The sequence below is a fragment of the Gavia stellata genome, chromosome 30 (assembly GCF_030936135.1).
Source record: "Gavia stellata isolate bGavSte3 chromosome 30, bGavSte3.hap2, whole genome shotgun sequence".
Lineage (NCBI taxonomy): Eukaryota > Metazoa > Chordata > Aves > Gaviiformes > Gaviidae > Gavia > Gavia stellata.
Genome location: NC_082623.1, coordinates 5801296 through 5828919, shown reverse-complemented (window position 1 = coordinate 5828919; position 27624 = coordinate 5801296). Strand labels below are relative to the sequence as shown.

The 27624-nt window shown below is 51.4% G+C and overlaps 1 protein-coding gene across 1 annotated transcript in view; it reads left to right on the top strand.

The window, feature by feature from the left end:
• Nucleotides 1-23617, top strand: part of PLXNA2 (plexin A2) — a 154182-nt gene extending 130565 nt beyond the window's left edge. The window contains exons 19-31 of the mRNA XM_059831192.1: nucleotides 589-823; nucleotides 2313-2455; nucleotides 4531-4799; nucleotides 9303-9369; nucleotides 10033-10179; nucleotides 10643-10802; nucleotides 11380-11483; nucleotides 16599-16698; nucleotides 19006-19196; nucleotides 19831-20000; nucleotides 21877-22089; nucleotides 22426-22576; nucleotides 23497-23617. Coding sequence (XP_059687175.1) covers nucleotides 589-823; nucleotides 2313-2455; nucleotides 4531-4799; nucleotides 9303-9369; nucleotides 10033-10179; nucleotides 10643-10802; nucleotides 11380-11483; nucleotides 16599-16698; nucleotides 19006-19196; nucleotides 19831-20000; nucleotides 21877-22089; nucleotides 22426-22576; nucleotides 23497-23592 — 2046 coding nt within the window. The 3' untranslated portion in view covers nucleotides 23593-23617. The remainder of the gene's footprint in view (nucleotides 1-588; nucleotides 824-2312; nucleotides 2456-4530; nucleotides 4800-9302; nucleotides 9370-10032; nucleotides 10180-10642; nucleotides 10803-11379; nucleotides 11484-16598; nucleotides 16699-19005; nucleotides 19197-19830; nucleotides 20001-21876; nucleotides 22090-22425; nucleotides 22577-23496) is intronic.
• Nucleotides 23618-27624: the final 4007 nt, after the last annotated feature.

Below are 27624 nucleotides of genomic sequence, written 5' to 3'. Positions count from 1 at the left end.
ATGAGATTGTAATTGTTGATTTATTTCCCTTTAAGTTCGGCATCCAAAACATACTCAGATTATCACAGTGTGATTCACAGAAGCGCAACCTGGCTGAGAGCTGCTTGCATCTGTGGCCAGGGCACATCCAAGAAAAGCCTGTCCCGGCATTAACCTCCAGCGTGTCTGCTCTGTGGCTTTCACGTGGGGCTTTCTCTTCCCTTCTCTGTTCTCTCTTTCCAGTCGCTCTGGTTTCTTGTCAGTGAAATTATCACTGGGTTGCTAATGTCCACGGTTTACAAAAGCAAGTTGAAAGCTTATAAAATGAAAGTCAAATGGAGCCATCAGATAATAAGAACAAAGCCCAGATAGTGAAGGACTGGCACATTTATCATGACTTGAAGCCTCCCTGTGTTCACATAAGCTGCACCCGCTGTGTTTGAAGGCGATCGGAGTTGCTAGAGTCTTGGCTGAAACAGAAGCGGTTCAGTGCTTCCTTAGGGGTCCGTACAGCCCGTGCAGTGCGTGCCCTGGCCGGGAAGGACGGGGCTTTGGGACAGGCTTCCACCCATACCCGAAGCTGCTGGTTACCTCCGTTGTGCTTTATAGGTGCGTGTTGGTGGTATCATCTTCTCCCCTGGTTCGGTGAGCATCATCTCAGACAGCCTCCTGACCCTGCCGGCCATCGTCAGCATCGCGGCCGGAGGCAGCCTGCTCCTCATCATCGTCATCATCGTCCTCATCGCCTACAAGCGCAAGTCCCGAGAGAATGACCTGACCCTCAAGAGGCTGCAGATGCAGATGGACAATCTGGAGTCCCGGGTGGCCCTGGAGTGCAAGGAGGGTCAGTACTGCCTGGGACTGGGCACCCGCTGGGTGCTGCGGCCCCATGCTCTGGTCCCCAGCTTTCCCCACCGGAGCCAGCCCAGTCACCCAATCTTTTGCAGAGAGGAGCAGGGCGCGTGCCCTGCCTGGGAGGGTGGGCAGCGACAAGCGTGTCAGCAGCAGACACGGCTCTGCTGCCTAATGTGCAGAGAATAGGATTAGAGCTTGATCCTGCTTAAGCGACATGCCTGGATCGCATTGCGAGGACGGCGCGAGCCCCAGGGTGCCCGCCACAATATGCCCCCTTGTCTAATGGCTTTTTAGTAAAGGGCTTTTAAAAAGGCACAGAGTGAGACAGGGAGTGGAGGAGGTTCGGACTCCTGAGAAAGAGCGTGTGTCCCAAATGGAAGGCAGGAGTGCTGGAACGCTGGTCCAGTCCCTCCTCCAGTCTGTAAGACCTGAGCCCAGAGGGCAAGAGCAGGTCTGAGGGATAGGAAGAAGCTCCTCAGGCATTTGCTTCTGGGAAATCTTGTGAGTTATTTGGAGTAGCTAGACCTGCCGCTTGCGGATTTCCACACAGACAAGTCTTGTCCCATGGAAGGAGGCGGCTGAGCCTGGCCTCTCCGCAGCGGAGCCAAGGTGGAGGTGGGCGGTCATTTCTGTAGCTGGTGGGTTGAGACAAAAAGCGTTCTGGGGAGGGGTGCTGCTGCTGTTTCTTACATCCTTCCAGCTGGAAGGGAGCTTAGTGAATCAAAGAAAAATAAATAGAAAGCTGCAAATTTCATAGTGTGACCTCTGTGTCTATAAAGAGTTGCATTGAATTTGTTCAGCTGATTTTGAAAGGATAGCCTTGAAAGCACAGGACAAAAAATGAGATGTATTCAGGGGAGACCACAGCTTCAGCATGGGCACAGCCTAGCTGGGGTGCAGAGACCTTACTGAGCCAGCATTTCATACTTTGGAGAATGACCACAGGGACACACATACAGCTGTATAACACGGTGATGTTATGTTACGAGAGGAAGAAGAAATTCCTTCCTGACCCCTGCAGCAAGCAGTTTTTGCTTGGATTTGATCTGCATCAGATTTGATTATTTTGGCAACTGTTGGTAGAGGAGGAGAAGAAGAAGAAAGGAAAATAAGGGAGGCACCAAGTTATGAAAATGGACCCTCATGTCTATCTGCAGCCTTTAAAGGTGTTTTAGGTGTGTGTACCCAGGTGTGAACTGCATACAAATTAATAAGCATCTTTTGTTCTCAGCATCTGCTCTGGGCAGTGTGTGCTCTCTCACGCTCAGCTGCTGAGACAGAGTCTCCAAGGGTGAGGGTCTGTCTGAGCTACCCGGCAAGGTCTCCTCCGAATGGGTTGCCTGAGCTGGCCCGTTGACGGTTGCTGCCGTGGCCCCAAGGAGAGCAGGCAGCCAGCCCTCCCCAAAGCCTCTGCCCCACAGCCTCGGCTCCCGGAGCTCACGTGTGTTTCTCCGTCTTGTTCTGTTCCCCGCGAACAGCTTTTGCAGAGCTGCAGACAGACATCAATGAATTAACCAGCGACCTGGATCGCTCCGGGATCCCGTACCTCGACTATCGGACGTATGCCATGAGGGTCCTTTTCCCTGGCATCGAGGACCATCCTGTCCTGCGGGAGCTGGAGGTAAGGAGCAGGCGGTAAGGAGCAGGCTGTGTTCCAGCCCTTCGAAGTTTCCCTGAGCCCTCGGGGAAGCCAGCATGAAACCCTGTAGCACCTTTATGCCTTTCACACCCAGTCTTATTAGAGGCACTGGGGTTAGCAGGATGAGCCCCGTGTTCACAGAATCACAGAATCACTAAGGTTGGAAAAGACCTGTAAGACCATCAAGTCCAACCACCACCCCAACCCCACCATGCCCACTAAACCATGTCCCGCAGTGCCACGTCCACACGTTCCTTGAACACCTCCAGTGATGATGACTCCACCACCTCCCTGGGCAGCCTCTTCCAGTGCTTCACCACTCTCTCAGTGAAGAAATTTTTCCTAATATCCAGCCTGAACCTCCCCTGCTGCAACTTGAGGCCGTTCCCTCTTGTCCTGTCACTTGTCACTTGGGAGAAGAGACCAACAACCCCTTTCAGGTAGTTGTAGAGAGCGATGAGGTCTCCCCTCAGCCTCCTCTTCTCCAGACTGAACAACCCCAGCTCCCTCAGCCGCTCCTCATATTTACTAAAATTTCATTTTAACTGAGCAGCTGGTGGTTTATCTCCATCACATGTTGCTTGATGCCTTTCGGTTTCTTCTTCCCCAGTGTTGCTTTAGTTTTATTTTATGGGGTTTTATATTGCTATAGGCCAGCAGCAAAGCAGGCCAGGTAAGTTATCGGTGTCCTCTTAAAGTCCTCCTTAATCCCTTACGGCGCAGGGGAAGGCTGCGCGCCCGGGAGCATCCTGCCTGGAGCATCATCCTGCTGCTGTTTCATGGCGTGTCCACAGGAGGGCAAGTGCTGTGCCTCGGCAGGGCCGGCCGCCCGCTCGCCTGGGAGCACCCACTTCCATCTCCCTCCTTTTCCATCAGTGTGTCTAAATACACGCGTCAGGTGTTCGCTGAGCATTCAGAAAAATTGCTAACCTACAAAGGTCCTTCGGATCACGGTGCAGATGGGCCCTGCTCACCTCTGAGGGGGCCAAAAAAGATGATGGTGCTTCAAGAAACCTTATCTGCCACCGAGCGTGGGGCTGCCGTCCTCCAGCCGGGATGCCCGGAGGTACCGGGCTCAGCGCTCCCTCTCGGAGACTGGCATTGCTCCAGTAATTCCTCAAAGTCCTATTGCCGTCACACAGACTGGGGGGTGGCCCAAAGCTTCAGCCAGAGATGTAAGAGGAGGAAGCCTTGGTTGCTTGTGCTCCATACGGCTGCCTTGCTTTTCTAGGCAAGCACTACTTAGCATTAATGCAGCAAACTAGATTCCTTTCCAGCGGGCCACCACCACGGAGCGATTGCCGTGGTGTTGGTACAACTCAGCAGGCTTTGAACCAGCCTCTCCCAGCCCATTCCCATGCCCTGAGTTTTCCAGTCCCACGCATTATGTTCACTGTTTAAATTGCCAAATAAGCTGATGCTCTAGCAAACAAATATGAATGCTTTTTATTTGTTTTACTCATGAAAAACAGAATTGGAGAAGTGATGAATGTGTTGCCAATTACACAGTTGCTTAATTATGTAACGTTAGTAAAACCAATACATAAGTCTCCAAGATGTTTGGTGAAGAGTTGCTTAATGTAGTTCATCATTTTCACTTGTAATGAATTACTTGAACTGCAACTGGCTGAAAGCCTCAATTAATTTTTTACACTTGTCCCATAATAAAGCAATAGTCTAAATTAGTATTTAATTTACTTACAAGAGTGTCACTTTTTGTGCAGAACAAGCAAAACTGTATGTTGTTTATAGGGCTGTTAGCCTCAAAGCAGCAGCTTTACAGCATGCAGAGTACAGCTCGGAGCAATGATTAAAGGGAGCCACGCTGAAGTGCTGGGGGAGGACAGAAAGAGTGGTGCTTGTTCAGGACTGACCAGAGACCAACTTTGGGGATGCCGAGACCCTGAGAGATGGGGTGCTTGCTTGTTCACCCAGGTTTAAACCATTCACCCCACCCGTAGCGATGGCAGAGTGACCCCGTGGCAGTGCAGGGCTGCCCTCCAGTCCCTTGTCCTTCGATGCCTTGGCTGATGGGCACATGCTCTCCTCCACCGCAGGTCCAAGGGAACGGGCAGCAGAGCGTGGAGAAGGCCTTGAAGCTCTTTGCTCAGCTGATCAACAACAAAGTCTTCCTGCTGACCTTCATCCGAACGCTGGAGCTGCAGCGCAGCTTCTCCATGCGCGATCGCGGCAACGTGGCCTCGCTCATCATGACGGGTCTGCAAGGCAAGCTGGAGTACGCCACCGACGTGCTGAAGCAGCTGCTCTCGGACCTCATCGAGAAGAACCTGGAAAACAAGAACCACCCCAAACTGCTCCTGCGCAGGTAACACAGGGGGACAGGGAGGGGACGGGGCTGCGGGCACAGCATGGCACGGTCATGCTGCTGGTGACATCGGAGGCTCTGCAGGACCGGGGTGCTGGTGTCAGAAGGAGAACACTGCTCTCCATGGGGGACTTTGGATGACCCATCCATCTCCTCGCCTGTCTCCAGGACACAGGGTTAACTCTACTGTATGATTTCACAAATGGCTGAACAGGGTCTTAAATTGGATCCAAGAGAGCTATTACCTCTGATGCGTCTCTCTCTCTCATTCATAATCTCTTACCTTGGGCTTGGCTTACCCTTCCCGGGCTTGGCTGAGAGCAGGTGATGATGCCCACGCTGTCACCGCTGCCATCAGCTGCCTCCTCCCTGCCCTGCCCTACCTGCACCCGCCTGTCCCAGCTCCTGCTTCTCTCACCTGTGTGTGCAGAGATGCCCGAGCGGTTCAGCGAAGGGGTTTAGCCCCCACTGCCGGTCCTGTGCGGGGCTGCCTCAGGGCAGCGGCGGGGCGGTGAATGGCCCAAAAACTGGAGCTCTCCGTCACGTGCATGTTGCTGGTACCCGGCAGTGCCCTGTGAGTCCAGGCAGGGAAGAAGAGGCACCGGCTCAGGTGCAGCAGGATCTGGAGGAGCAGAGGTGCAGCTCTTTCGGACATCTTACTGGACTGCGGGCTCTTATGAGCAGGAGCCTGATTTCTTACATGTCTGTACAGTACTTAGGGTCCTTGTCTCCTGTGAGCCGTGGTATTATCGTGGCGAGTAAAGCATTAAAGACCTAGTGAAGAAGCGTACCTCTCGGATGGGCAGTGCCGTGAATTGTCCCTGGAGCCGTCAGGGAAAGGCGGGCTGCCCAGCAAGGCTTGGTCCCCCTCCTGATGGCAGCCAGGGTGGCTGTGTGACCTTCAGCCTCACGTGTCTGAGCAACCTCGCAGGTACTTACGGGCTTTATCCTCGCAGCATCCATGTCTGCCTGGGTGGAGCAGCAGTGTCTGTGTTTCACAGCTGGGGGAAGGAGCTCAAGAATGAATTAAGCAGCTCACCCAAGACTGTGCTGGGAAATGGCAGAAAGAAAAAGGGGAAAAAGCGTGTATTAATGTAGGCCAGATCAGCAGCCACAAGCAAAAGGCTACCACTGTTCTCCGTGTCGTGAGCCACCTCCATCCGTGTCCCTTTGGGTCCTGGCTGTGCTGCAGAGCCTGGCCTTGGCCGGCGGCGGGAGCGCGGCTGCCCCGTCGGCTGTGCCTGCGGCTCCGCCAGCATCTTGCTGGAGCGAGCGGACGAAGGTGAGGGGGCTATTTCACAGGTCCAGGAAAATTTCAGGGATTCCTCCAGCCATAATGAATATACTTGACAGGAAATTGCTTTAAATCTGGCTGTGTTTGCAGAGGCAATAACTCATCTCAGAAAAGGAAGCCGTCTTAATTTCCCCTGTGGTTTGACGAGTCGCTGGGAAGGCGTCTTCTGCCTCAGCCATCAATAATGACTTTTCGCGGTGCTCAAAAAAATACACGGCCAGTGATCGGCTCCTCTCCGCAGCACCCAGCAAAGAGACAGGGCCATGGGCAACGCCAGCAGCGTCGAGGCTGGCTGTCCTGTGCCAGGATTTAGCCATTTTACGGGAAACCTGTGGCTGGAGCCCTGTCCCAGCCCTGTGCCCCGCAGAATCCCGGGTGCCCTTGGTGCACAAAACAGCCCAGGCTGGAATATCTTGCTCTGACTTAATAAGGAGTGATCAGCCACAAAATGAGATACTTTTATTTCTCGAGCTCTCTGGTGGCAGCATTTGATAATTGGCATTTAATTCTTTCTCTCTTTCTTCCTCGTTTTCCCCTCTCTCTTTCTTCCACGACTACTCCTCATGGGAGACAGCAAAAAAGTTGACATTAAATCAAATAGCTGCTCTGGTTCCTGGCACAGAGAGCAGCACAAAGCAGTTCGGAGACCTAGATATAGCAGGGAAAATTAATAAAATACATATTTATTTTTTGGGTTCTCTCAGCTCTTTTTGTTTGGTTTTGGTTTATTCCCAGTGCCTCAGAAAGCTGGAGGAGCAGCCAAGGCGCTGGTTGCTGGCATCAGACTCCTTTGGAAAGTCATCTCTGGATTGCACTTTCTTATGTGGTCAATATGAGAAGGGTTTTCTCCAAGTCTAGGGATTCTCCCCTGCCACGTCAATCTTCAGGAGCTGATTTTTCATTTTTAGAGACAGATCTGTAACAGCGTTTCAGATACCAGCCCAGCGACGCAGCAAGAGCGATGCCTGCCGAGGGGCAGCACGAGGCCCCGCGGCAGCTACTGCTGTGGCTCGGCAGAGCCCTGCCCGCTCAGCGGAGAGCTCGGGCCCCGTGGCGGCAGCAGGCTTTAGGGATGGCTTGCCCAGCCATCCAGCACCCACCCCACGTCAAAGGCAGAGGAGGCCAGGGACAGTACTACAGCAGGCTTGTTTGCAGGGAGCCTGCGGTGCTCCTGCTGCACGCAGCAGCGGTGAAGGTTATAAGCAGCCCCTTGCCTCAGCCAGGGTAGGACAGCGATGAGTAACTCAGTTGCTGGCCGTCCCCAGGACTGATGCACTGCAAATATCTCTTGGCGTCAGCCTGTGTTGAGAGGAGGGTGAGATTCAGTGCTTGAAGGGAAGGAGAAATGGGATTTGACAGAGGTGCTCCGGGGTGTTTCTTTTTGCTGTTCCATTCAGCTGGTCTTGTATTTCTGAGAAAGAAGTAAAAGGGAATGGCTAGACATGGGAGTATCCGATACCCTTCTCCCACACAATACGCCCCAGCTTCTCTGTCACTCCATATTTCAATTATTTTTATGGTGCCGGTGTCGGTGTCAGGCCATGAGCAGCCAACAGGGATGGGACACAGCATTACTGCATTGGAGGCTTGCCAATTCTTAATTTAATATTCTATTAACAAAGTAGTTTATTAAATTAATAATCACCCTGAAGTCCTGAATGTATCGTTTTCTGAGTTTTTCACCTATTCCTTAGTTTGTATCACGGACTCTCCGTTTTCCGTGGCTCTCTGGCACAGCAGTGTGCTAGCGCTTCTCCTCCTTAATTGGGTGACTGAAATATTTTAAACGAGAGAACAACGTGTGTGTCAATTTGTAGGATGAATTTTTAGGCAGTTAATCAATTCAGGCTGAAATTCTTCGGGGATCTGCAGACATTTTCACAAATTCCTGGCAGATGTTGCAATCCTAAGAGATGATGGATAACGTGACCCCAGGTCCATTTGCTGACTGGCGTCAGTTTTTGTTTGCTGAAATCTGTGGCTCCCGTTTGTACTTGATCTGCTTGACTTAGTGATCAAACCCTGTTGCTTCTATAGTGTGTGGTTCTCATTAAATGCCGGAGTTTTCAAACATGCGGGATGCTGTATGAATACCTACCAAGGGGCAGTCCCTAATTCAAGGCAGCAGAGCAGATGGGGGAGAATGGGGAAAAGGGGTCCGGAGCGGGAGGGTGGCTCGCTCCAGGTCGGGGTACGGGCGGAGGCAGAGGCTCGGGGCATTGCTGTGCCCGCGGGGCATCTCCTGGGCACGTTGGTGGCACGGTGGTCGAAAAGGCTGTTGGCAGGAGCGGCACCGGGAGCAGAGCTGCCGGCCAAGGGGACGAAGGCGCAGCAAGGTGCCCAGACCCGGCGGGGCTGCCACCTTGCTGCATGCTGACGGTGAGGGTGCGGGGAGGCATGGTCCCCAGAGGAAGGGTGCTGCAGGGGGCAAGGTTTCGGATCCACCCCTCTTTGCTTGCTGAAATTTGGACCAGATCCTGGTATCGCATGTGGCATGAGGGGACGGCTGGTAGTGCGGCGTGCCGGGCTGCCGGGGGCACGCTGGCAGCTGGCTCGGCTGGCGGCAGAGCAGCTCTCCCTTGCGTGGCCTCACGGGCAGGCTGGCAGCCTGAGCTGCGTGGTTGGGGCTCAGGTGGGGACTGTGAGACACTCTGCCACCAGCACCCTGCCATCCTTCTTCCTGTCCCAGGAAAAGGGAGTGTGGTGCTTTAAGGAAAGTCTCCGGGTCCTGCAGAGCCAGCATTAAAAACTATCATTAGGAGCCATTGTACTTAAATTAGAGATAATCTTGGGCACAATGTGGGGAGAGGACGCTGGGTGGGACTGGGAAGAAAGCTGCAATTTTCCCTGCCATTGTCACTCTGCTGTCCCTGATTGCCAGCAACCGCTGCAAATCCCAGTGATTTACTGAGCCAGGCTGTAATTTGCACCACGTGCGAGGAGCCAGTGTCACCAGGCTCCCTGTCACCAGCCCCGTCAGGGCTGTGATGGGCTGTCAGCTGGGCAAGCTGCTGTCAGCTCAGTGCGGTGGGGCCAGGGCGGGAGGGACAGCGCTGGCCGCATCCTGCTGCCTGCCTGCTCCGGAGCTGTGGCCCCGGTTCAGAGCACCGCTGAAGCTGTGCCAGGGTGGTGCCACCTGGGGAGATCTGGGGCCTCTGGTACGTGGTTTGGTTTTGTATGTGACGTGCGTGTCCTCCTGGCTTCCCTAGGACCGAGTCGGTGGCCGAGAAGATGCTGACTAACTGGTTTGCCTTCCTCCTCCACAAGTTCCTCAAGGTAAGCAGGGATGGAGTTGAGACCTTGCTGCTGCTTTGCTGTCTCACCCACCAGCCATCTCGGGGTGAGTCTGGGCTTGAAACTCTTCAGTCAGACTCCAAGTCAAATGCTGTAGTAGCAAGGCAGGGCAGCTGGAAATCTGCTCAGAGGTGCCTACAGCTGAGGCTGCTCTTACGTGGGCTGAGCCAAGCTGTCAGCCCCCCTGCTCAGCCTTCTTCACATCGGCTGGTGCGATTCTCATGTAATGGAGTTTCTGTTGCACCTCTTTAGTACTTAGGAGAAATTCTCACTTACACCTCTGTGCCTGGGTTTCCATATTTTTTAACTTTATTTGTGGTTTTGGAAGCCCCACAGAATTTGCTTCATGGGAATGAACAATGACATCAAGATCTCAGATTCCTTTTTTACAGCCATATAGATTCAGTAGAGATTTACCAAGACAAAGACAACATACCCATCGAGCAATGGAGCCCGTGGTTTCGGCTGTCCTCTCCAGGAGCTGCTGGGGGCTGAGCCTGGATCGCACATGTGCTAAAGATTGAGTCAATGGGACTGTGCCTCTGCTGAAATGAATCTTGTGCAAAACCTGTCTGCGGGCCAGTGGCCGTGCAGGAGATGCACCTTCACCTCTGTGTTAGTTTTGCTGTCTGTCTCGTTGTGTAGGAATGTGCTGGAGAGCCACTCTTCATGCTCTACTGTGCCATCAAGCAACAGATGGAGAAAGGTCCGATTGATGCCATCACAGGAGAAGCCCGTTATTCCCTCAGCGAGGACAAGCTGATCCGGCAGCAAATTGAGTACAAGACTCTGGTGAGCGATCACTGTAGAAGCTGCTATTGAATTCCTTCTGTCTTCCCCACTTGGACATGAGCTGTTCTGGCCTTTAGGCCAGTGTTTAGGACACTACCATGAAGCACAAGTGTTGCCAGTGCAATAAAGCCTCATGCTGCTAGACCCATGCCCAAGTCAGGCATGTCCCTAATTTGCAGGTACAAATAGCCTGAGCTAAGGTTTTGAAAGGCGCGGCTCGAGGGGAGCGTTTTAATCTCCCTGGGCAATGACCGTTGCCCTCCCTCTAGCAAATGAAAATGGACATCCAGGACTCCTACCTCAATAACCGTTGTAAAGATGTACTAGATGCAACAGCAGTGATGCAAATAGGGATACAGCATTTTTTTGTGAGAACGGATTGTTGTGACAGATGTGGTTACAGTTCTCCTGGCCGATTGTCGGAAGCCCTTTAGAGCATGGTGTGGTTCTCCTTCCTTTCTAGATCCTAAACTGTGTGAACCCGGATAATGAGAACAGTCCAGAGATCCCTGTGAAGGTGCTGAACTGTGATACCATCACTCAAGTCAAAGAGAAGATCCTTGATGCAGTGTACAAAAACGTCCCATATTCTCAAAGACCAAGAGCTGTTGACATGGACTTGGGTAGGAGCCTCCCTGCCTCATAGGAAGGGGAAGATCAGAGAGGTTGTTATTATCAGTGATTCTCGGTGGGTTTTGCAGAGCTTGAAAGCTAGAGCTCAGGCTGCACAAAGACACACACGTTTCTGCCCCTAGAAAGCACGGGCGCTGCTCCCGCCGGATAGGTTTTGAGCTCTGTGGGGTCAGCTAATTGTCCATTGACCACAGGGCAAATGATTCCTGAAGCCTCCTTCACTCTGCTGAGCAAAGCTTCTCCCCAAGCTTGTCTGTCTTACTAGAGCCTGGGGGGGCAGAGGGGCTGGGAAGGTCCTGCGCCTAAATTTAGCTAAACATTGCAGAACCCCCCGCATGGGAGTTAAAATGCTGCAATTTGCTGCAAGAAAACTGTCAGTGTGACCTTCCTTGTAGTTGTAAGATTTAAGAGCAGAATTTAGCTTTCTCTGGGTGCCCTTTCCTGGGAGGTGGGCTTTTCTACAGGCTCATCTGTCCAGTAGTTACTTGGGCCAGAAGTGGATAGAGCCTGTTAGTGCCTTTTCCCTCGCTGACCATCGTGTCTGCCTGGTTTTTGCCTCTCCCACAGAGTGGCGGCAGGGCCGGATAGCTCGTGTGGTCCTGCAAGATGAAGACATCACCACCAAGATTGAAGGAGATTGGAAGCGCTTGAACACCTTGATGCATTATCAGGTAAGAAAGCAGCCCCAGCAGACGGCTCCCAGAAAGCTGCCAGGAGGGAAGAAAAGAAAAGCAGAAATTCCCAAGTATCTCGCCTACCAAGACAGACAGGGAGGTCACATTGGTATGACAAACCAGAAGGGTTCAATGTGCTTATGCATTAGATGGGAAAGCAACCTTGACAGGGATCTTAAAGAAGCTAGCAGAGTTGAAAATTGGCTAAATTAAAACTGCCAGCCGTGCTTGTGAGATAGAGGGAGCAGTGGAGGGGGCTGAGCTGCCGCTGCTGGAGACGCGGGGCCAGGGGATGGATGGCACGTGGAGCTCAGGTCTTTCTTCACCTGGGGGTCTGAGACAGCCAGGAGTGCAGCAGGGAAGGAAGAGGAGTCTCTGCCTTCCTTCAAAGCTTTGCAAACACCATGCAATCTGATCAGACAATCTGATCAGGCAATCTGATGCAAAGCACAGGCTGCAGCGGCAGCTCGTCTCTCATGCTCGTGATCTTCCTACGTGTTGACTCTTGAGCATCATGCAAGGAGTGAAGAAGGGAAATGGAGCAAATACTTCAAATACTGTCACAGGGGAGGGTCAAGAGAGTGCTGTGGGGAGGTACGGGATGAATCCAGGCCTCAAAAGGGTGAATATCAGGGGCTACTTCTTGACAGAGTGACATCAAATATCCTAAGTCCCAGACCTAGGCTTCCAAGCCAAGTCACAGGAGGTTTGCCACTGAAGTCACATAAAATGAAGCTAGTCAGTGAAGGTGCTCTATTGTGCATCGGCCAGGGTGGGCGAGGTGACCTTAGAAAATTTTGCTATCCTCAGCTTTTGCAGCTTGCGTGCTCCAGCCCAGCCCAGGCTGCCCTGGGTAGGCGCACATCGGTTGGAAAGGGCTTCTTACGGTGGGCGAAAGATGGAAAGAGAGGTAAAGATGGAGCTGAGGAAGGTTTGGTAAAGAGAATCAAAGGCTTTTACTCAAAGCCTGTCTGCAGCAGAGGATAACTGCATTAATTAGGACCTGTAACCTACTACTGTCCATCACTACCTACACAGAAGTGTTTAGTATTTAATCTGGCATCTTTCCCTGTTTATACACCATCTCAAGTCCATCAGCGTGACTCATGCTGTGTAAGTTGAATGTGAGCCAGTATTGACAGGAGCCATATAATCAGGGAGCGAGGCAGAGAGAATGGCATAAATATGCAAAGTGAATGTAAAAAAGCACCTCGAGGGTCAACTTTTCCAAGCAGCCCGAAGGATTTAAACACAGATTACCGTAAAATGTCATAGGAGTTCTGCAGATGAATTCCATTGTTTCTAAAATCTGTTTTACCTGACAGTTGCAAGGGATTAACCAACATGCAGGGAAGCAGCGAGACTTTATTATGCCTTGATCTTTAAAAGTCATCTTAAGGAAGTCACAAGTGAAAGCCGTGTTTGTCTGATGTGTGTTGGGTGCGAGGGGAGGGAGTACCTTCAGTTTAGTGCCTATGGGAAAATCTGAACCACAAGTTTACCCTTAAAATAAACAAAATCCTTGCAGCACTCAAGATGCTGCAGCTATTCCTGCCATTTGAATGTCAGTTTTGCTCTGGAACAAAGTACAAGTTTGCTGCCAAACATCTGAAGAGGTAGCAGTTGCGCATGTCTCTCCCCGCTCTGGCCCGAGCTCTGCGCAGCCCAACAGAGCTGTTTCAGCCGTTAAAAAGAAGCCAAGTTCTCTGCACTGCAACAGAAATCTTGTCAAGGCAGGGCTTTTGCCAAAAACAAACAGCGATTTTTTTTAATTATTATTATTATTTTTTATTCTTACCAGGTTTTTTTCTGTTTGAGTAATAAATGTTTTTATTAGGTATCAAAAATACAGATGCTCCAGGACTACACAGTAAAACAAATATGTGGGCAAAGGCACAGCTTCGAGGAGGGTATAAAATCATTTGAGTTTCAAGCGCTGCTGTCTCACCATTTCAACCAGGAGCGTTACATATAAAGCAGGTGTGGTTCAAGCCAGGAAAATGAAATCTAGATTTCTCCAACTTCTGGAGGACTAGTGAAGATGATTTCTAAATGTCTAGAAAAACTAAAAGCTAGCTCTGTAAAGCTATCCCCGTCTTCTAGCCAGAGCTCTCTGCTCTTTATTTTGGGTCAGATGCCATCTACTTTTGTCTGCTGATCTGAAGGCAGAGCGCTCTCCGGATTCGCAGGCAGTAGTTGGAGATGCGCAGCCCGTCTTTCCACCCGCTAACAGCGGGCGTTTCGTGGTCTTTTGGGGAGATGCCGTCACCCGGGAGCAAGCGCTGAAGCGAGGACCAGACCCTGCCTGCTCCCCGCACCCGCGCCCCGGCTCCTGACTGCCGGGGTCCGGCTGCTCCTCAGCCCCGTTCCCTGCAGCTCCTGGGCTCAAACTCCTGCCAGGGACCAAGGCAGCCCCCTCCTGCTCGCCGGGCTCTGGGCAGGCTCTGCAGAGAGCACCATGTAATTCCACGAGTTTCTCAGCTCTGCGCCTGGCTGCTGGATTTTGACACTATTACATTTGTTTTCTACGTGTTTAGGATGATAAAAGTACAGTATAAATCTGCATCAACTGATAAAATGTGTTTTTCATGGGAAGCCTTCGCGTGCAAAAGCCAGATTGGATTTAAAAAGAAATATTCATCTTTCTGTAATATTTTTTGAACCACTTTATAGAGCTGTGCAGAGAACTGTACGCCTGCTGCTTATTTCTTCATTTATAAAGATAGACGTATAGGTTAAATAGGTGTAATTCTTTCTTAAATTCTCTGGAGCTTTAAACTATGTCATAAGGAATTGTATTACATTTGTGTAGTACCCTTGTGGTTCCATGCCTATTAAACTCCATGGGAGAGTCTCACCCTGCGTGGTTTTACTCCAGAAAAATGAAACACTGAATTTAATATCAAATGATTTACAATGGCTTATGCAGGGTTAACTCAGAGGCAGCAGAGCATGAATACCTGTCCGCCACTGTGGGTCTGGAAAGGCGGGAGACTAGAAAACTATTTTAAATGAAAAACTAGAAGCAGGGAGGGAAGATTTGTGTGGAAAATGAGAGCCAGGAGCCGAGGGTGGCGTGGCCGCGGGGCTGGCATCCTCACGGCATCCTCACTAGCCCACGCAAACACAGCAGTGGCTGGGCTAGTGACTGCTGCTCTCCCCGCTCCTCCGGGTTTTATTTTTCTTTTCTGGAAGGTGTTTTGTGCAGCATGTTTCCAGCTCGTAGAGGAATCGGAATGTTTATAAAGCCGTAAACCAGCCAGCCAGCTTCGCAGGCGTCTTTGGGGTTTTATGGGAGTGTGGCAACAGCAGAGCGAGATGGGAAACGAATGTGTGTTACATCTGATGCTAATTTGCACGCTGGTATTTTTTAGCTGACAAGAGCCATTCGACCCAAAATTTAGAGAGTGAGAGTGCTCTGTGTGTGTGTGGAATTTTTAATGCCTCTTTCCCAGTTAACCACAGCCCTGGTAGACGCGGATCCCGACACGGCGGCCGGGGAGCTGCTGCCTCCGCGGGAGCACCCTGGGCTGCCGGCGCGCTCAGGTTTCTCCCTGGTGAAATTGAACTGAAGTGGCAGCTAATAACAGCCTAAGAAAATAATATCACCACTGATCGTTTCTTCCATTGACTTAATAAATTGGATGAAGTGAGGCAGGAGCAGAAGAGGAAATAACAGAGGTGTTTGAAGTGTTTTGCTTGGAAATATCTCACTTTTGTACTGTGAAACACAAGTGACTATTATTTCCACTATCACTAGCAATAATAACAACTCGCATTTACATGAAACCTTTCATCTGAAGGCAACCCAAAGCCTTGGAGGGAGCATTAGGCGGCGATGGTCGCTGTGTGCAGGTCACCTCGCGGCAGCAGACGTACAAACGTCGCGGGGAGATGCCGGGGGGCAGCACCCAGCTGGAGCTTCCCCATGCACAGGGACAGCGCCGAGTCCCTCGCGGGACTCCTGGCAGGTAATGGAGGACTTAGCCCCAAAAGCAATTGCTCCGGCGTGAAGAGGCATTTCTTTTGTGCAGCTCCTCTAAATGATTTGTTGGCTGGGCCCCGGCGGGTCTCTCATCCTGCGAGGTGCAGTGACTCCGCTCCCTGCTCCCTTGCCGTGCTGCGCCACGGGCCACGAGTTCAAAGTTAAAAGACACTCAGGCCCGTTCCCTGGAAACCTGCAGATTCTTAATTAAGGGAAATAAGTTTAAAAACTTCCAATGACTACTAGATTTATAAGGAGGATAAAATTAAACATGGCTACTAAAATCTGCTATAACAAAATCTTGTTAGCACTAATGTTCATTTATAGTTTGACTTCCCAGCATTTAATTCCTTCTCTGGTGCAGTAGAGGGACTGACAATTTAATACCCTGAAAGATGGCTTTATGACTTGCTCAGCTGTAAATCAAACTTTTAAAGTTCGTAAAAATTGCTAAAATAAAAAATGCTTTAATAGGAATGTTTTATGGTCCATAACGTTATTATAGCCGTTTTATTCCTTCTGCATTGTTACTTTAATTGGATCACAACAATTCTTGAGATTCTCATTTTTATTGGATAAAGCGTAATCTTAAATCAGAACGACCAAAACCATCTTCAATACGTCTTTTGATTTATCGCTTCCTTCCCTCAGTCCTTGCTGCCGAGCTGCTGCCAGCCCGGCCCAGAGCTCAGCCGGACCAGGAGCGAGGCGGGCCGGCAGGACTGCTCCCCGTGCCCTCGGGAGCCCCGCGCCGTGCCGACAGCTCCCTGCCCAGGCTGGGCTCTGGGGATTTGGCCACAAGTTGCACCAGGGGAGGTTCAGGCTGGATATTAGGAAAAATTTCTTTACTGGGAGAGTGGTGAAGCACTGGCAGAGGCTGCCCAGGGAGGTGGTGGAGTCACCATCTCTGGAGGTGTTCAAGGAACGTGTGGATGTGGCACTGTGGGACATGGTTTAGTGGGCATGGTGGGGTTGGGGTGGTGGTTGGACTTGATGATCTTACAGGTCTTTTCCAACCTTGTGATTCTGTGACTTCCGCTACCTGCGCTTGCTGGGTGAGCAGCTGGTGATCGCAGTGCAGTCGGCAGATCTCGCTGATCTTTTCTTCTCTTCCTTTCCCTCCCCAGGTATCAGATCGCTCAGTTGTGGCTCTCGTTCCCAAACAGACCTCCTCCTACAATATTCCTGCCTCAGCCAGTATATCCCGGACGTCTATTAGTAGATACGGTAAGAAGCAGAGTTAAATGTCGAGGTACGATAGCGACTGGGCATTGCTCCTGCTGCGCTGCACATCTACAGCCAGCCCGGAGCTAGGCGTGACACCCGCACGTCCTGCGGCTCACAGCTTTAGGAAGAATTCTTACTTACAGAAGAGTCTGTCTCGATGGGGTTGGTATTGAAGCTGCCTTTGTTGTAGGAGGGCAACACCTTAAGGGACTTAGGTGGGGAAAAAGCAGCAACTCCCCCCAAAGAACCACACCACATCATCCAAAATGAAAGTACGTTCATGTGCCAAACAGAAAAATGTCCTTGGCAACTGTTTTTTTGCAAAGGCTTTTCTATCTACAAGCAGAACAGCAAAAGGACCAGAGAAGCTGAGAGAAGGGAAAAGGAAACGCCAAGCACAAAGCGAGCTGCCTTTGGAAACGTGGGTCTTGGAAAAGCGCAGGGAAAGGCTTTTGGCACAGAGGGGATGGGTGCTGCAGAGCACCCCGGGGGCTCCCGCTGCAGGAAAGCAGCTTTGTGTCTCTTGCATGTAAGCAGGGCTGCACCAGAGAAAAGCCTGATTCCTTCATCTATTTCTTCTCTCAGAGGAGGATCCTGAATTCTTAGCTAATGGGTCAAAAACGGGTAACAGCAATCTTAACTTGGCGTGCTTGGATGTGCACGCCTGGGAATTCATTATTTGCATAATAGCAGGGCTCGGCACTTCACAGAGGGTCCCTGAAGACGCTGCAGCCTGAGTAAATGAGTCTGCGAGGTGCCAGGTGTGCGTTTATAGCACTAAATCCACAATAATAGTAATAATATACTTCCATAAAAGGCAGAAGTGGCAAAATCTCTAGTGCGCTGATCTTTCATTATCTTTCATTTTACAGAGTGTTTTACAAACGAGAGCTCTCCTGACAAACCCGTCTCCTTCCCTTGTTTATAGCTCCCAAAACAATGTTTATTTTTCTCGAGCAAGGGTTCTGAGGAGCCGTCCACAGGAGGGTCTTTAGGCAAAAGCCAGGAGAAAAGGCATTTCTCCCTGCGAGGTGTAGTCCACCCGAGTGCTCAGCGCTTCCCACGCTTCAGGTGACAGAAAACCGAGGCTGGGTCACACAACCTGAGTCCTCACTGTTCATTGATCTGTGTCAGATGGAAAAGCTTTTGCAAACTACCAATATGAACTATCATTGCTCATGTTAAGATTAATACTTCTAATTGTGCAGACAGAATTTAAATGAGATACTTATTTACTTCCCCCTTTATATATCAGTACAGAGCTGTGTTTAAAAATAGAATTACTAGATGCTTCCCTAGCTGTCCCCCTGTCTGTCTCCTTAATTATATCAGTTGGAGTACTCATTTATCTAAGCCTTAATCAGGGATGAAAATCTAGCCAGTTTGGTAATGACTTGCGTGTTTCCCTCGGCTGATTTATGATTGATCCCCTTACTCTCGCTGAGGAGGGTGAGCAGCGAATTGGAGGCTAAACTTGAGAAAATGCATGAGGTTCCCAGAGAACAAAGAAATGTCGTGAGAGGGAAAAGCCCAACAACGCACGGCTGTGCTATTCAGCCCCGTGTCTCGGCTTGGAGACACCGTGGATGGGATCCAGGGAGGCACGTTCTTTGGGAAGTTAAATATATCTCACATCTCTCCGTGGTTTCTGAGCAATTAAGGGAAAAACCTTTGTCTGCTCCCCTTCGAGCTCCCCTTTCCCTGCCGGGGAGGAGGGCAGAGGCAGGGACGGCAGGGAGGCCGGACCTGCTCAGCCCCGCGGGCGGCACGGCCGGGATGCTGGACTGGCCGGGGGCTCTGCAGTCGGTGCTCAGCTTGAGCCCTTGTTGCTCTAATGAAAGCCTCAAGAACAAGAACAGCAGTTTCTTCTGCCCTTTGTGCTGGTTGTGCCGGGCCGCTTGTTATTATTCACAAAATGCTGATCTCGGGACTCCGGTGCTGCAGGGCTTGGTGCCCAGGGTTAACGTGCGTGAGCTGTAACTCGTGGAGGTATCTTGTCTGGACCTGCAGAATTGAGTTCATGTAACTAAAGGATGTGAATGGAGCAGAAAAGTCCTATGTCTGAGCGTGAAAAGAGAAAGGCTCAAGTCTGAGGGACTGTATTCAGTGAAGACCCATGCATATCTGTGGCAAACGCCAAATTTTGTTGGTGCCTGGGTGGTATTACATTTCATTACCCCATTAAAAAAAAAAGGCCACTGCAGATGATTTTGGCGTTAGCGAGCACGGTGGCATCACTGAGAAGAGACAGGGAAATGAAAAAGGGGTTTGCTTTGAGCGTGACCGACTTCTCTCCCCACCGTTCAGACTCCACCTTCCGCTACACCGGCAGCCCCGACAGCCTGCGCTCCCGGGCCCCCATGATCACCCCCGACCTGGAGAGCGGGGTCAAGGTCTGGCACCTGGTCAAAAACCACGACCACGGAGACCAGAAGGAAGGAGACCGGGGCAGTAAGATGGTGTCCGAGATCTACCTGACCAGGCTATTAGCTACAAAGGTAACTGCCGTTCGTGAAACTCCCTTGGGAAATGCATAGGGAGGTCCATTGAGACGCACTTGCTGGGGGTCCTGTGAGTCCCTAATGATGCTCAGCTCCCGGGGGGGCAGGGGCAACTGTCCCTGGCAGGCTTTCCTGTGCCCCCAGGGTTGGGTGGCTCCTGGAGCAGCAACAGAAACATGGCCCACGTTTCCTCACGCTTCAAGGTGATTGCAGCAATCCTTCATTTTTCTGCACAGCATTAAAACACAAAAGATGGAGAGAAGCAGCAGTGCCTGTAAATATTTAACCGGTTTCCTTGGCCAGAGAGAGTTTTCCTGCCTTGCACCGTGCGTTCATCACTGTAGATAACACAGATTTGGTTTTGAAAGCAAAAGAAATAGTTTCAGGTTAGAAATAAAGCGTAAGTGCAGCCGTGAGTAGCTGCAGGCTGGAGCGTTCCCCCAGGGTCCTCCGGCAGTGCAGTCAGCGTTCATAAAGACCCCGACCCTACTTATTCCTGTGGGGTCCGTGGCGGCACTTTGCGGGGCTGTGCAGAGCTGGCAACACCATCTGGCATCCCCTCCTGCCACTGCTGCTTAACCAAGCGTGCGCCCGTCCCTCCCTTCACCTTCTCGGTTGCTGCTCCCATTAGGGTACGCTGCAGAAATTCGTGGACGACTTGTTTGAGACGCTGTTCAGCACCGTGCACCGCGGCAGCGCGCTCCCACTGGCCATCAAGTATATGTTCGATTTCTTGGATGAGCAGGCAGATAAGCACGGCATCCATGACACAGATGTGAGGCACACGTGGAAGAGCAACTGGTAAGAATGGAGGAGGGGGGTAGAAGGGGGACGGACCTGAGTATTGAGCAATTATCTGTGTCCTGGGGAGGAGCAGTGATGGGGAAAGAGCTTTGGAAAGGCTGGAAACAACCAAGTCCCATAGCTCCAAAGCATGAGATGTACCACGAAGCCGTGCTAATGCTTTTCAACCAGCGCATCTGCTGCCCAGTGCCCTGTGCAGATGTGGCAGTGGGGTTTGATCCCGGTTTGTGCTGTGCCCCACGCACGCACGAGCTGAAACCATGGTGCTGTGTGAAACCACGAGCCCGGCTCTCTCCAAGTCCTCTGCCCGGGTGGGAGCCGGGCACTGGCCTCAGGCTGTAGATCCACACACCTGGGCTTTGGAAACGGCTGGGTTTGCAGAGCCGGTCTGCTGGCGGGAACCGAGGCTCCTGCCTGGGCAACCCTGCCACGGCCCAAATGCCGGCACAGGCTGGGAGGGGAGCGCTCAGCACGCGGCTGCGCCTTCCCCATCACTTCGGGCAGCAGCTGGAGCAGCTGGGCAGCGGGAGGAGGGGGCAAGGGGGGAAGGAGCCAGCCCCGCATGTGGCCGACATGGACTGCAGCCGGGTTCAGCCTTCTCCGAACAATGGCAGCTCTCACGTCTCTGCCTCTGCTGTTATTTTAGGATTAAAAGCTCTGTGGGTTAGAAATTTACCTCTGCGAGGAAGGAAAAAAGCACAACAAATGGTTGCTCCCCGAAGACTTTGTATTTTCCCCTCGAGTCCCTCGTGGTTTAAAAGGCCTCTAATCATCACGGCTGCAAAAGCTGGGTTCCCCGCTAAGGCTGTGGGAAGCTAAAAACAATTTATTGAAAGCCTTAGAAGACGGAGTTATTAGGATAAAAACTCTAGCATCACAAAAAAAGATGAGACTTCTTAAAGCAATAAAAAAGAAAGCACTGACCAGCAGTTTGCTCTGCCAGAGCCATCAGACCACACGAGCGGGGATCAGGAGAAGGGCGAAAACTTGGTCTCTGAATTAACAGCTCTACTGAGCACTTTGGTTGGCTCCAGCATTCCCAGAACGGGAATTTCGGTGGGGAGATGGGAGAAGGCTTATGCCACTGGAGCAGGTCAGCTAACGGGGGCTTGGAAGAGAGAGCTGGGGTAGTGGGGGGCCAGGGGAGCTGGCACTGCTGGGGACGCGGCTGAGCTGCCTGCCCGCAGTGCGGCAAGAGTTAAGGCTGAAGCCTGTAGTGCAGCTAGCCGGATAGATAGAGCGAGCTGAGACTTGAAAGGTAATAGAAAGCAGCAGCTGGTTTTTTGATCCTGCTATACAGCCAAAGAAAAAAGGAATAATAATTCCCCTTTGATTGCAAAGGCCTCGGGATTTGGGGACAAAGCCTCTGATGCCTGCTGCACCGCTCGCAGATGATGGACTGCGGAGTGGCCGGGCAGCGGCTGATTAGCGTAGGGGCAGCAGCACTGCTGCCCCGGGCTCAGCCCTGCGCTGCAGACTCCCACTCTAACGAACTCAGTTTAATGGGCTCCTCACGGAGCGGCTCACCTGGTACCACGGAACGGTGCTCAGCTCTGCCCTGGCACAGACAGCCTGCCGCGGCACCTGCTGCCTGCCTGGCTCTCACCTCCTCCACCTTTCTGTGCAGGATCAGACCCCAGAGCGGCTCCCGGGGCGCACAGGGCAGCCGCGTCCAGCCCAGGCATAGCAGGACGCATCACAAGCAACTCGGGTGGGACTGGGCTAACTGGTGTTTGATGGACCTGACCCAGCTCCTATTCAGATTAGTGCTGCTTCCCACCATTTGTATTCTGCTTGGGAACACAAACTGCAGCAAGCGTCCTTTCCTAGCCTTTGTCTTAACATTGGATTTTGTTTCTTGATTTCCCTACAGCCTCCCTCTCCGATTCTGGGTGAACGTAATCAAAAACCCCCAGTTCGTGTTTGATATCCACAAAGGCAGCATCACGGACGCCTGCCTCTCCGTTGTGGCTCAGACCTTCATGGATTCCTGCTCCACCTCGGAGCACCGCCTGGGCAAGGATTCCCCCTCCAACAAGCTGCTGTACGCCAAGGACATCCCCAGCTACAAGAGCTGGGTGGAGAGGTGGGTGGCAGCGCGGGGGCAGCAGCAGCGTGGGTGCAGGGCTGGCCTGGGCGCTCCAGCCCTGCCCGACCTCCTGCGCCGAGCAGCTTCGCTCTCGGTGGCCGATGATGTGGCAGGGTGGCTCTCGCAGCGGGCTGGTGGCACAGGGCAGCACTGCCAAGCATCGCTGCTCTTATTTTCAGCTTGGTACAGAGCAGGATCCCATTTTGCTAGGTGTACGCATAAAGCGAAATGATCTCCTTTTCCCTGCAGAGCTTAGTTTAAATCCCAAGGAGAAGAGGGGCATTTTGAGCCTCTGTGTTTCTCATGGCCCGCCTTCGCCCTTCCTTCCCGCAGGTATTACGCAGACATCGCCAAGCTCCCCGCCATCAGCGACCAGGACATGAACGCTTACCTCGCTGAGCAGTCGCGCCTGCACTCCGCCGAGTTCAACATGCTGAGCGCGCTCAACGAGATCTACTCCTACGTCAGCAAGTACAGCGAAGAGGTGGGTGTCCCCTGGGGCGGGCGCAGAGGCGATGCCGCCCTGCAGCACGTGCGGCACGTGCGGCGTGGGAGAGGAGCTGCGCTTCTCTGCGGTAGTGGGTCGGGCAGCAATCCCCTTGCTGCCACCCCGAGCGTCTTCCTCCTCCCTCATCCTTGATGCAGCACAGCCATAGCTTGCCCCGCCGCTGCCCCGCTCTGTTCTGTTCATGCACACCTTGGTTCGGTCCTGGCCATGCCTGTAGCGTACTTCCCAGGGGACTGAGAGCTAAAATATTGTGGGAGCAACTGCATTCCTCAGCCTTGGCATACGTCCAGTGCAGCCCACTCCTAAATGCAGTGGAAAATCATCGTGACCCAGTGAAGCTCCCCAGAAACATCCCTGTCTTTTGGGAACAGCTTGGTACAAATCCCATGTTGCAGTGACGCAGACCCCTGTTTGCAAAGAATCCCTGGCAGCCTGAGCTCCTTTAATGAATGCATCACTTGAAACCAAGTTCTCGCCATCTGTTCCACCCCTTCATTTCAGTGTAAGAAGAACCTATTTTGCAATTATGTCCATTAAAAGGAAGGGTTTTGTCGTTTAATTGCATGTACACATTTGTGATACAATGCCACAGCTATTTTCCAATTCGGGTTTAAAAATCTCATAACTTTCATGCTAAATGAGACAAGAAATGTGGAGGCCAAGGTACCAGAGTGGGAACGATTGTGTCGTGTGCGTAACATGCACCAGGCGGTCCAACAAATCAATGAGCACGGCTGCGGCATGGCGACGCGCTCGTCGCGTTGCTTTGGCATTCGTTGTTTAAGTTTCACGCGTCCACATCGCAAGTTGCTCACATCTTGCTGCCCGCCCACCTCTACCACCCCCTCTCGCACACTGACTTCTTTCTCTTTTTTCTCTGTTGTTTTCTGTACCAGCTCATTGGGGCTCTGGAGCAGGATGAACAGGCACGTAGGCAGCGCCTGGCATACAAAGTAGAGCAACTTATTGGTGCCATGTCTATTGAGAGCTGAAGAAAGGTTGCGGTGCTCACAGACGGCAAAGGGCAGAGGATTGCACGGACTCTCGGGAATTAAGAGGGAGAACAAGCAAGAAAGGCGCTGGACACATATAAATACCAAGGCTCTTCTGGAGGGAGCAGAGACTGGCCCAAGGACTGACTGTGTTCAAAATCATATAGGATCTGGTTTGAAAAGGCAGGAAGAGAAAAAGAGAAAGCATCTCAATCAAAGTCAAATCAAGATGGAGCACTTCTTCAAGCGTACATGGAAAGAAGGAACCTGGAAAGTCTGGATGTCTCCACGACTGCTGCTTTGCATGAAAATTGTTTGATGTATATTAGAAAATAAAACTTTATTTAAAGGGTTTTTTTAAAAAAAAAAAAAGAAAGAAAAAGGAAAAAAAAAAAGAAATAGAGCAAAAACCACAGAAGCCACAGCGATAACCCTGGCAACAAGGTTCAGCTCTGAATCCTGTCCTTGAGAGACTCCCGAGGATGCGGCTCAGGCGTTCTGCGAACGGACTTTTACGCCAATTGGAAAGTCTGGAAAACCGAAATTGTCTTCTTTTTGGGATCTTACAAAAAATATGAGCACAAGTTTGCACCACACCTTTTTACACAAGTAAAATAGCAGTTTAGCCAGAAAATAGTTCAGTGGCTGAGTAACTTATAGGCACTAGAAGGAACTTTACCTGAATTGCAAAACCATCAGATCATCCAACCTGTCTTGAAATCCAGCTTTATCTATGTATTTATATAGTGTCTATATATATATATTTTTTTTAAATCCCATTTCCTGTTGAACGAGGAAAGATCTGATTTTAAACACTTTCCCCTTTTCCACCCCACTCCGCCTCGCTGGACGCCGGCGCTGCCGCGGGGATCCATCAGCACCCCGCGCGGCGGAGTGGCCGCGGTCGTGCCCAGCCGGAGTCGGCGCGTTGCCGGGTTCTGCAGGTACAATTTGAGGAGAAGCGGCCGGCTGCCCGCTCCCCGTCGGGCAGAGCTGGGATGAAACCTCCTCGGTTGCGTTTTGGTGGTGGTTTCTGGCAGCCGCCTCTCATTTCTTGCAGTAAAAACCAACAAACCCCCAATGTTTACAGTGAGCGATACTTGAAAAGACTCGATGTAGCGAGATGAGGTATTTATTGCTTTTCTGTTTGACTTGCAGAGGAGATCAGCACAGGCTCCCTTTGGGTTTCTCTGCCAGCGTTCACAGTGTCGCCCGGGGTCAGGCGCAGGACTTGCATTTCCACTGGGGAGGGGAAGGAAATCTTTGCTCTAGGCAAGGGGGAACCTTAACCAGCGCTCCGCGGGCCAGCTAATGCTGCTGTCTTGTCTCTGTCTTGGCGTCTCGTTGTGATATTCAGTTCCTCGCTGGCCCCGACGGCATGTCTTCTTGTGGCCAGTGACAGGCAAATGTTTGTCAGTGTTATTTCTTTCAAAGACACCAAAGCTTATGTGTGTCCCTTTGTAGAGTGCCAGGAGGGGAAGGAACGCTGTAAATATTTCTCTCTGTAATAAATATTGATATTTGTGCAGGCTGCAGTGGGGAGGACAGGGTGATGAGGTCTAATGGAAATACAAGTATTGACTGCATGAGCTTGGCAGTGGCAGCAAGATAGCTCCCGGCATCTGCTCAGCCTGCCCGGGCAGTGCCGTGCCGGACTGGGACCTTAGTTTGCAGCCGGTGTGTGTCGAAGGAAAATCCATTTTCACATCCGTCCCCCTCCTCCATTGTTCCTGCTCAGAGGAGCCCGGGAGGGTCACCGCGGGCTCCCCGTGCACCGAGAGAGCTGCCGGCCTTTGGTCTCGAGACGCAGTCCTAAGGGGAGCCAGCAACAGGGGAGGGGAGAAGCGTGTAGAGAAATACTCAGGAAACTTGTTGTTTTAATTACCATTCAGCAAAAGCCATGCCAAGTCCACTTTCTTTCGCTAATCCACTTCTGTGAGTTTCTCTGGGCCCTATTAATACTCTGGAAGAAAATACTAATGATCAACCTTGTGCAATAAGTTCTTGACATTTACAACAGCCTGAGCTTTGTAACTGGAGGGCTCGGATTTACTGAGACACGGAGAGAGCTGGCAGAAACAGAGAGACTGAGAAGCAGAGCAGGATTCGTACTGCCTGTTACCGGGAGAGTTCCCTTCCCAGGGATCCTTCTCCTGCATGGTGAATCTAATTTTAAAGACAGAAAACGTGCAAATGTCCAGGTTGCACTATTAAAGTCTGATGAACGAGCCATCGTTGCAGCAGCCGCCAGCCTGCCCTGCTCTTTGCTGGGGCGTTACAGGGATTGCGGAGTGTCAGGTTCTGAAATCCTCCAGGTCTCATTTTTTACTGCTTGCTGTTACTGCTATTCACCGCGATCCAGCATGCAGCTTACATGAGTGATTTCCAGATCTATATTCTAGTTATGGTCATTGTTTTGGGTATTCATATTGAGATCATTCACCAAATTCTTATGGTACTCTGAAACCCAAAGAAAGCACTCTAGATGGTTTGCAAACACTTTCAAATAGTAGTCTGAATAGTTATTTCTGCAGGATTCACAAAATATGAATACTGCCCAAAGCAAAGACCTGGCTTTTCATCACCTGGGTGCTGGTGAACGTGTGCTTGCCCTACAGCCCGAGTCAGGCCCTCGTGGTCCTCTTTTCTTCACATGTATTTGAGAGGCTTTTGCTTTTAAGTCTACTTTCCTCCTCCTGCTCTCCAGCTTCTGGCTAGGAGCACTCCATAAGCAAACATTCTGTCACTCCCCCTTCCCCGGTATTTTCTCAGCAAAGGCGAGGTCCCCGACCATCCCCAGAGCAAGGGCTCTATCGGGCAGTGCTGAGGGTGGGTGCTGCAGTGACCCAGCACCAATGCCGGCGATGCCGGTGACCAGTCTCTTTTCCACGTGCGTTTTGACTGCCTGTTCCCCCACGGACAGGCAGCAGGAGAGGCGGCACACGGGAGGTGTCCCGGCTCGAGATGCTCCATGTGCGGCATGATGGGCTTCTCGGCTGGTTTGCCCCTTAGGAGCCTCTCCCGCTCCGCTGGCAGGAGCCTGGGGAAGGGCCCATAAACTGAGTTTATCCTGGAAGGTAAAGATGAGGGGGAAAAAGAAAAAATAATTGCAGAGCCCAGAGGGATTGGTTTGTGAGCAAGGATTAAAAGAATCCGACGTGTAGCTAAACACGAGGTCTGTATTCCATGAATACAGGAGAGAACTAAGGAGAGAGGTGGACTGAGTTTATTTTCTGTGCTGTGGAAGGAAGTTGAGCAGAGGAGGAAAGGGAAAGCAGCAGGAGCACTTTGCAAACCAGTAAGCTATTACAGTTTTGACTGACTTCGAGGGAAGCAGCAGAAACATCTCTTCCGTCATCTGAAAAGGAGTTCGGAGGATGGCATAGGGAACAGCGTGGTGCTGGCTGGAAGGGGTGGCCTATGAATAATCTGCCAAGTGTCTACTTGTGGTCGTCGACATGAATTATGGATCTTTACAGGCAATTATATGGAATGAAGCAACATATCCCCTTGGGGCAAAGCGCTTGTCATCTATTGCCCTGTTTGCATCCGACGTTTCAGTTACTCCTTTGGGAAGAGGAAGCCTCAGATCTCAAAATGGCATTTTCTTCACACTTGCAGCAAACTGGACTCGAGGTTTGGTCAGGAGGGGGCAGTGACTTTGCCTTAGATGAAATTATTTCACATCCCTCTCATTGCCCCCTTCTTCCTGCAAGGCCGGTTGGTGTTTTCATTCTCCAGTTCACTTCGTTTCAGGTATTTCGACATCAAAGTGGGAGACGTCATTTTCTGGAATCTCTCTGCCTGGTGTCACTGCTTAAATAATTCCATTTAATCTTCTGCTCATGAGCTATCAAAGCACCCACTCCAAGGGGGAGCAAGGTGCTAATCAAACGCTTCTCCACCTTGAAAGCCTTTATTAAAAACCCATATACAAGAGTCTAACTTATAGGCAAGCTTGTCTCCGCATGGGTCCCGCTGTGGAGCACCACAACACTGCAGCCCACCAAAGTACAGAGGACGTGGACGTCA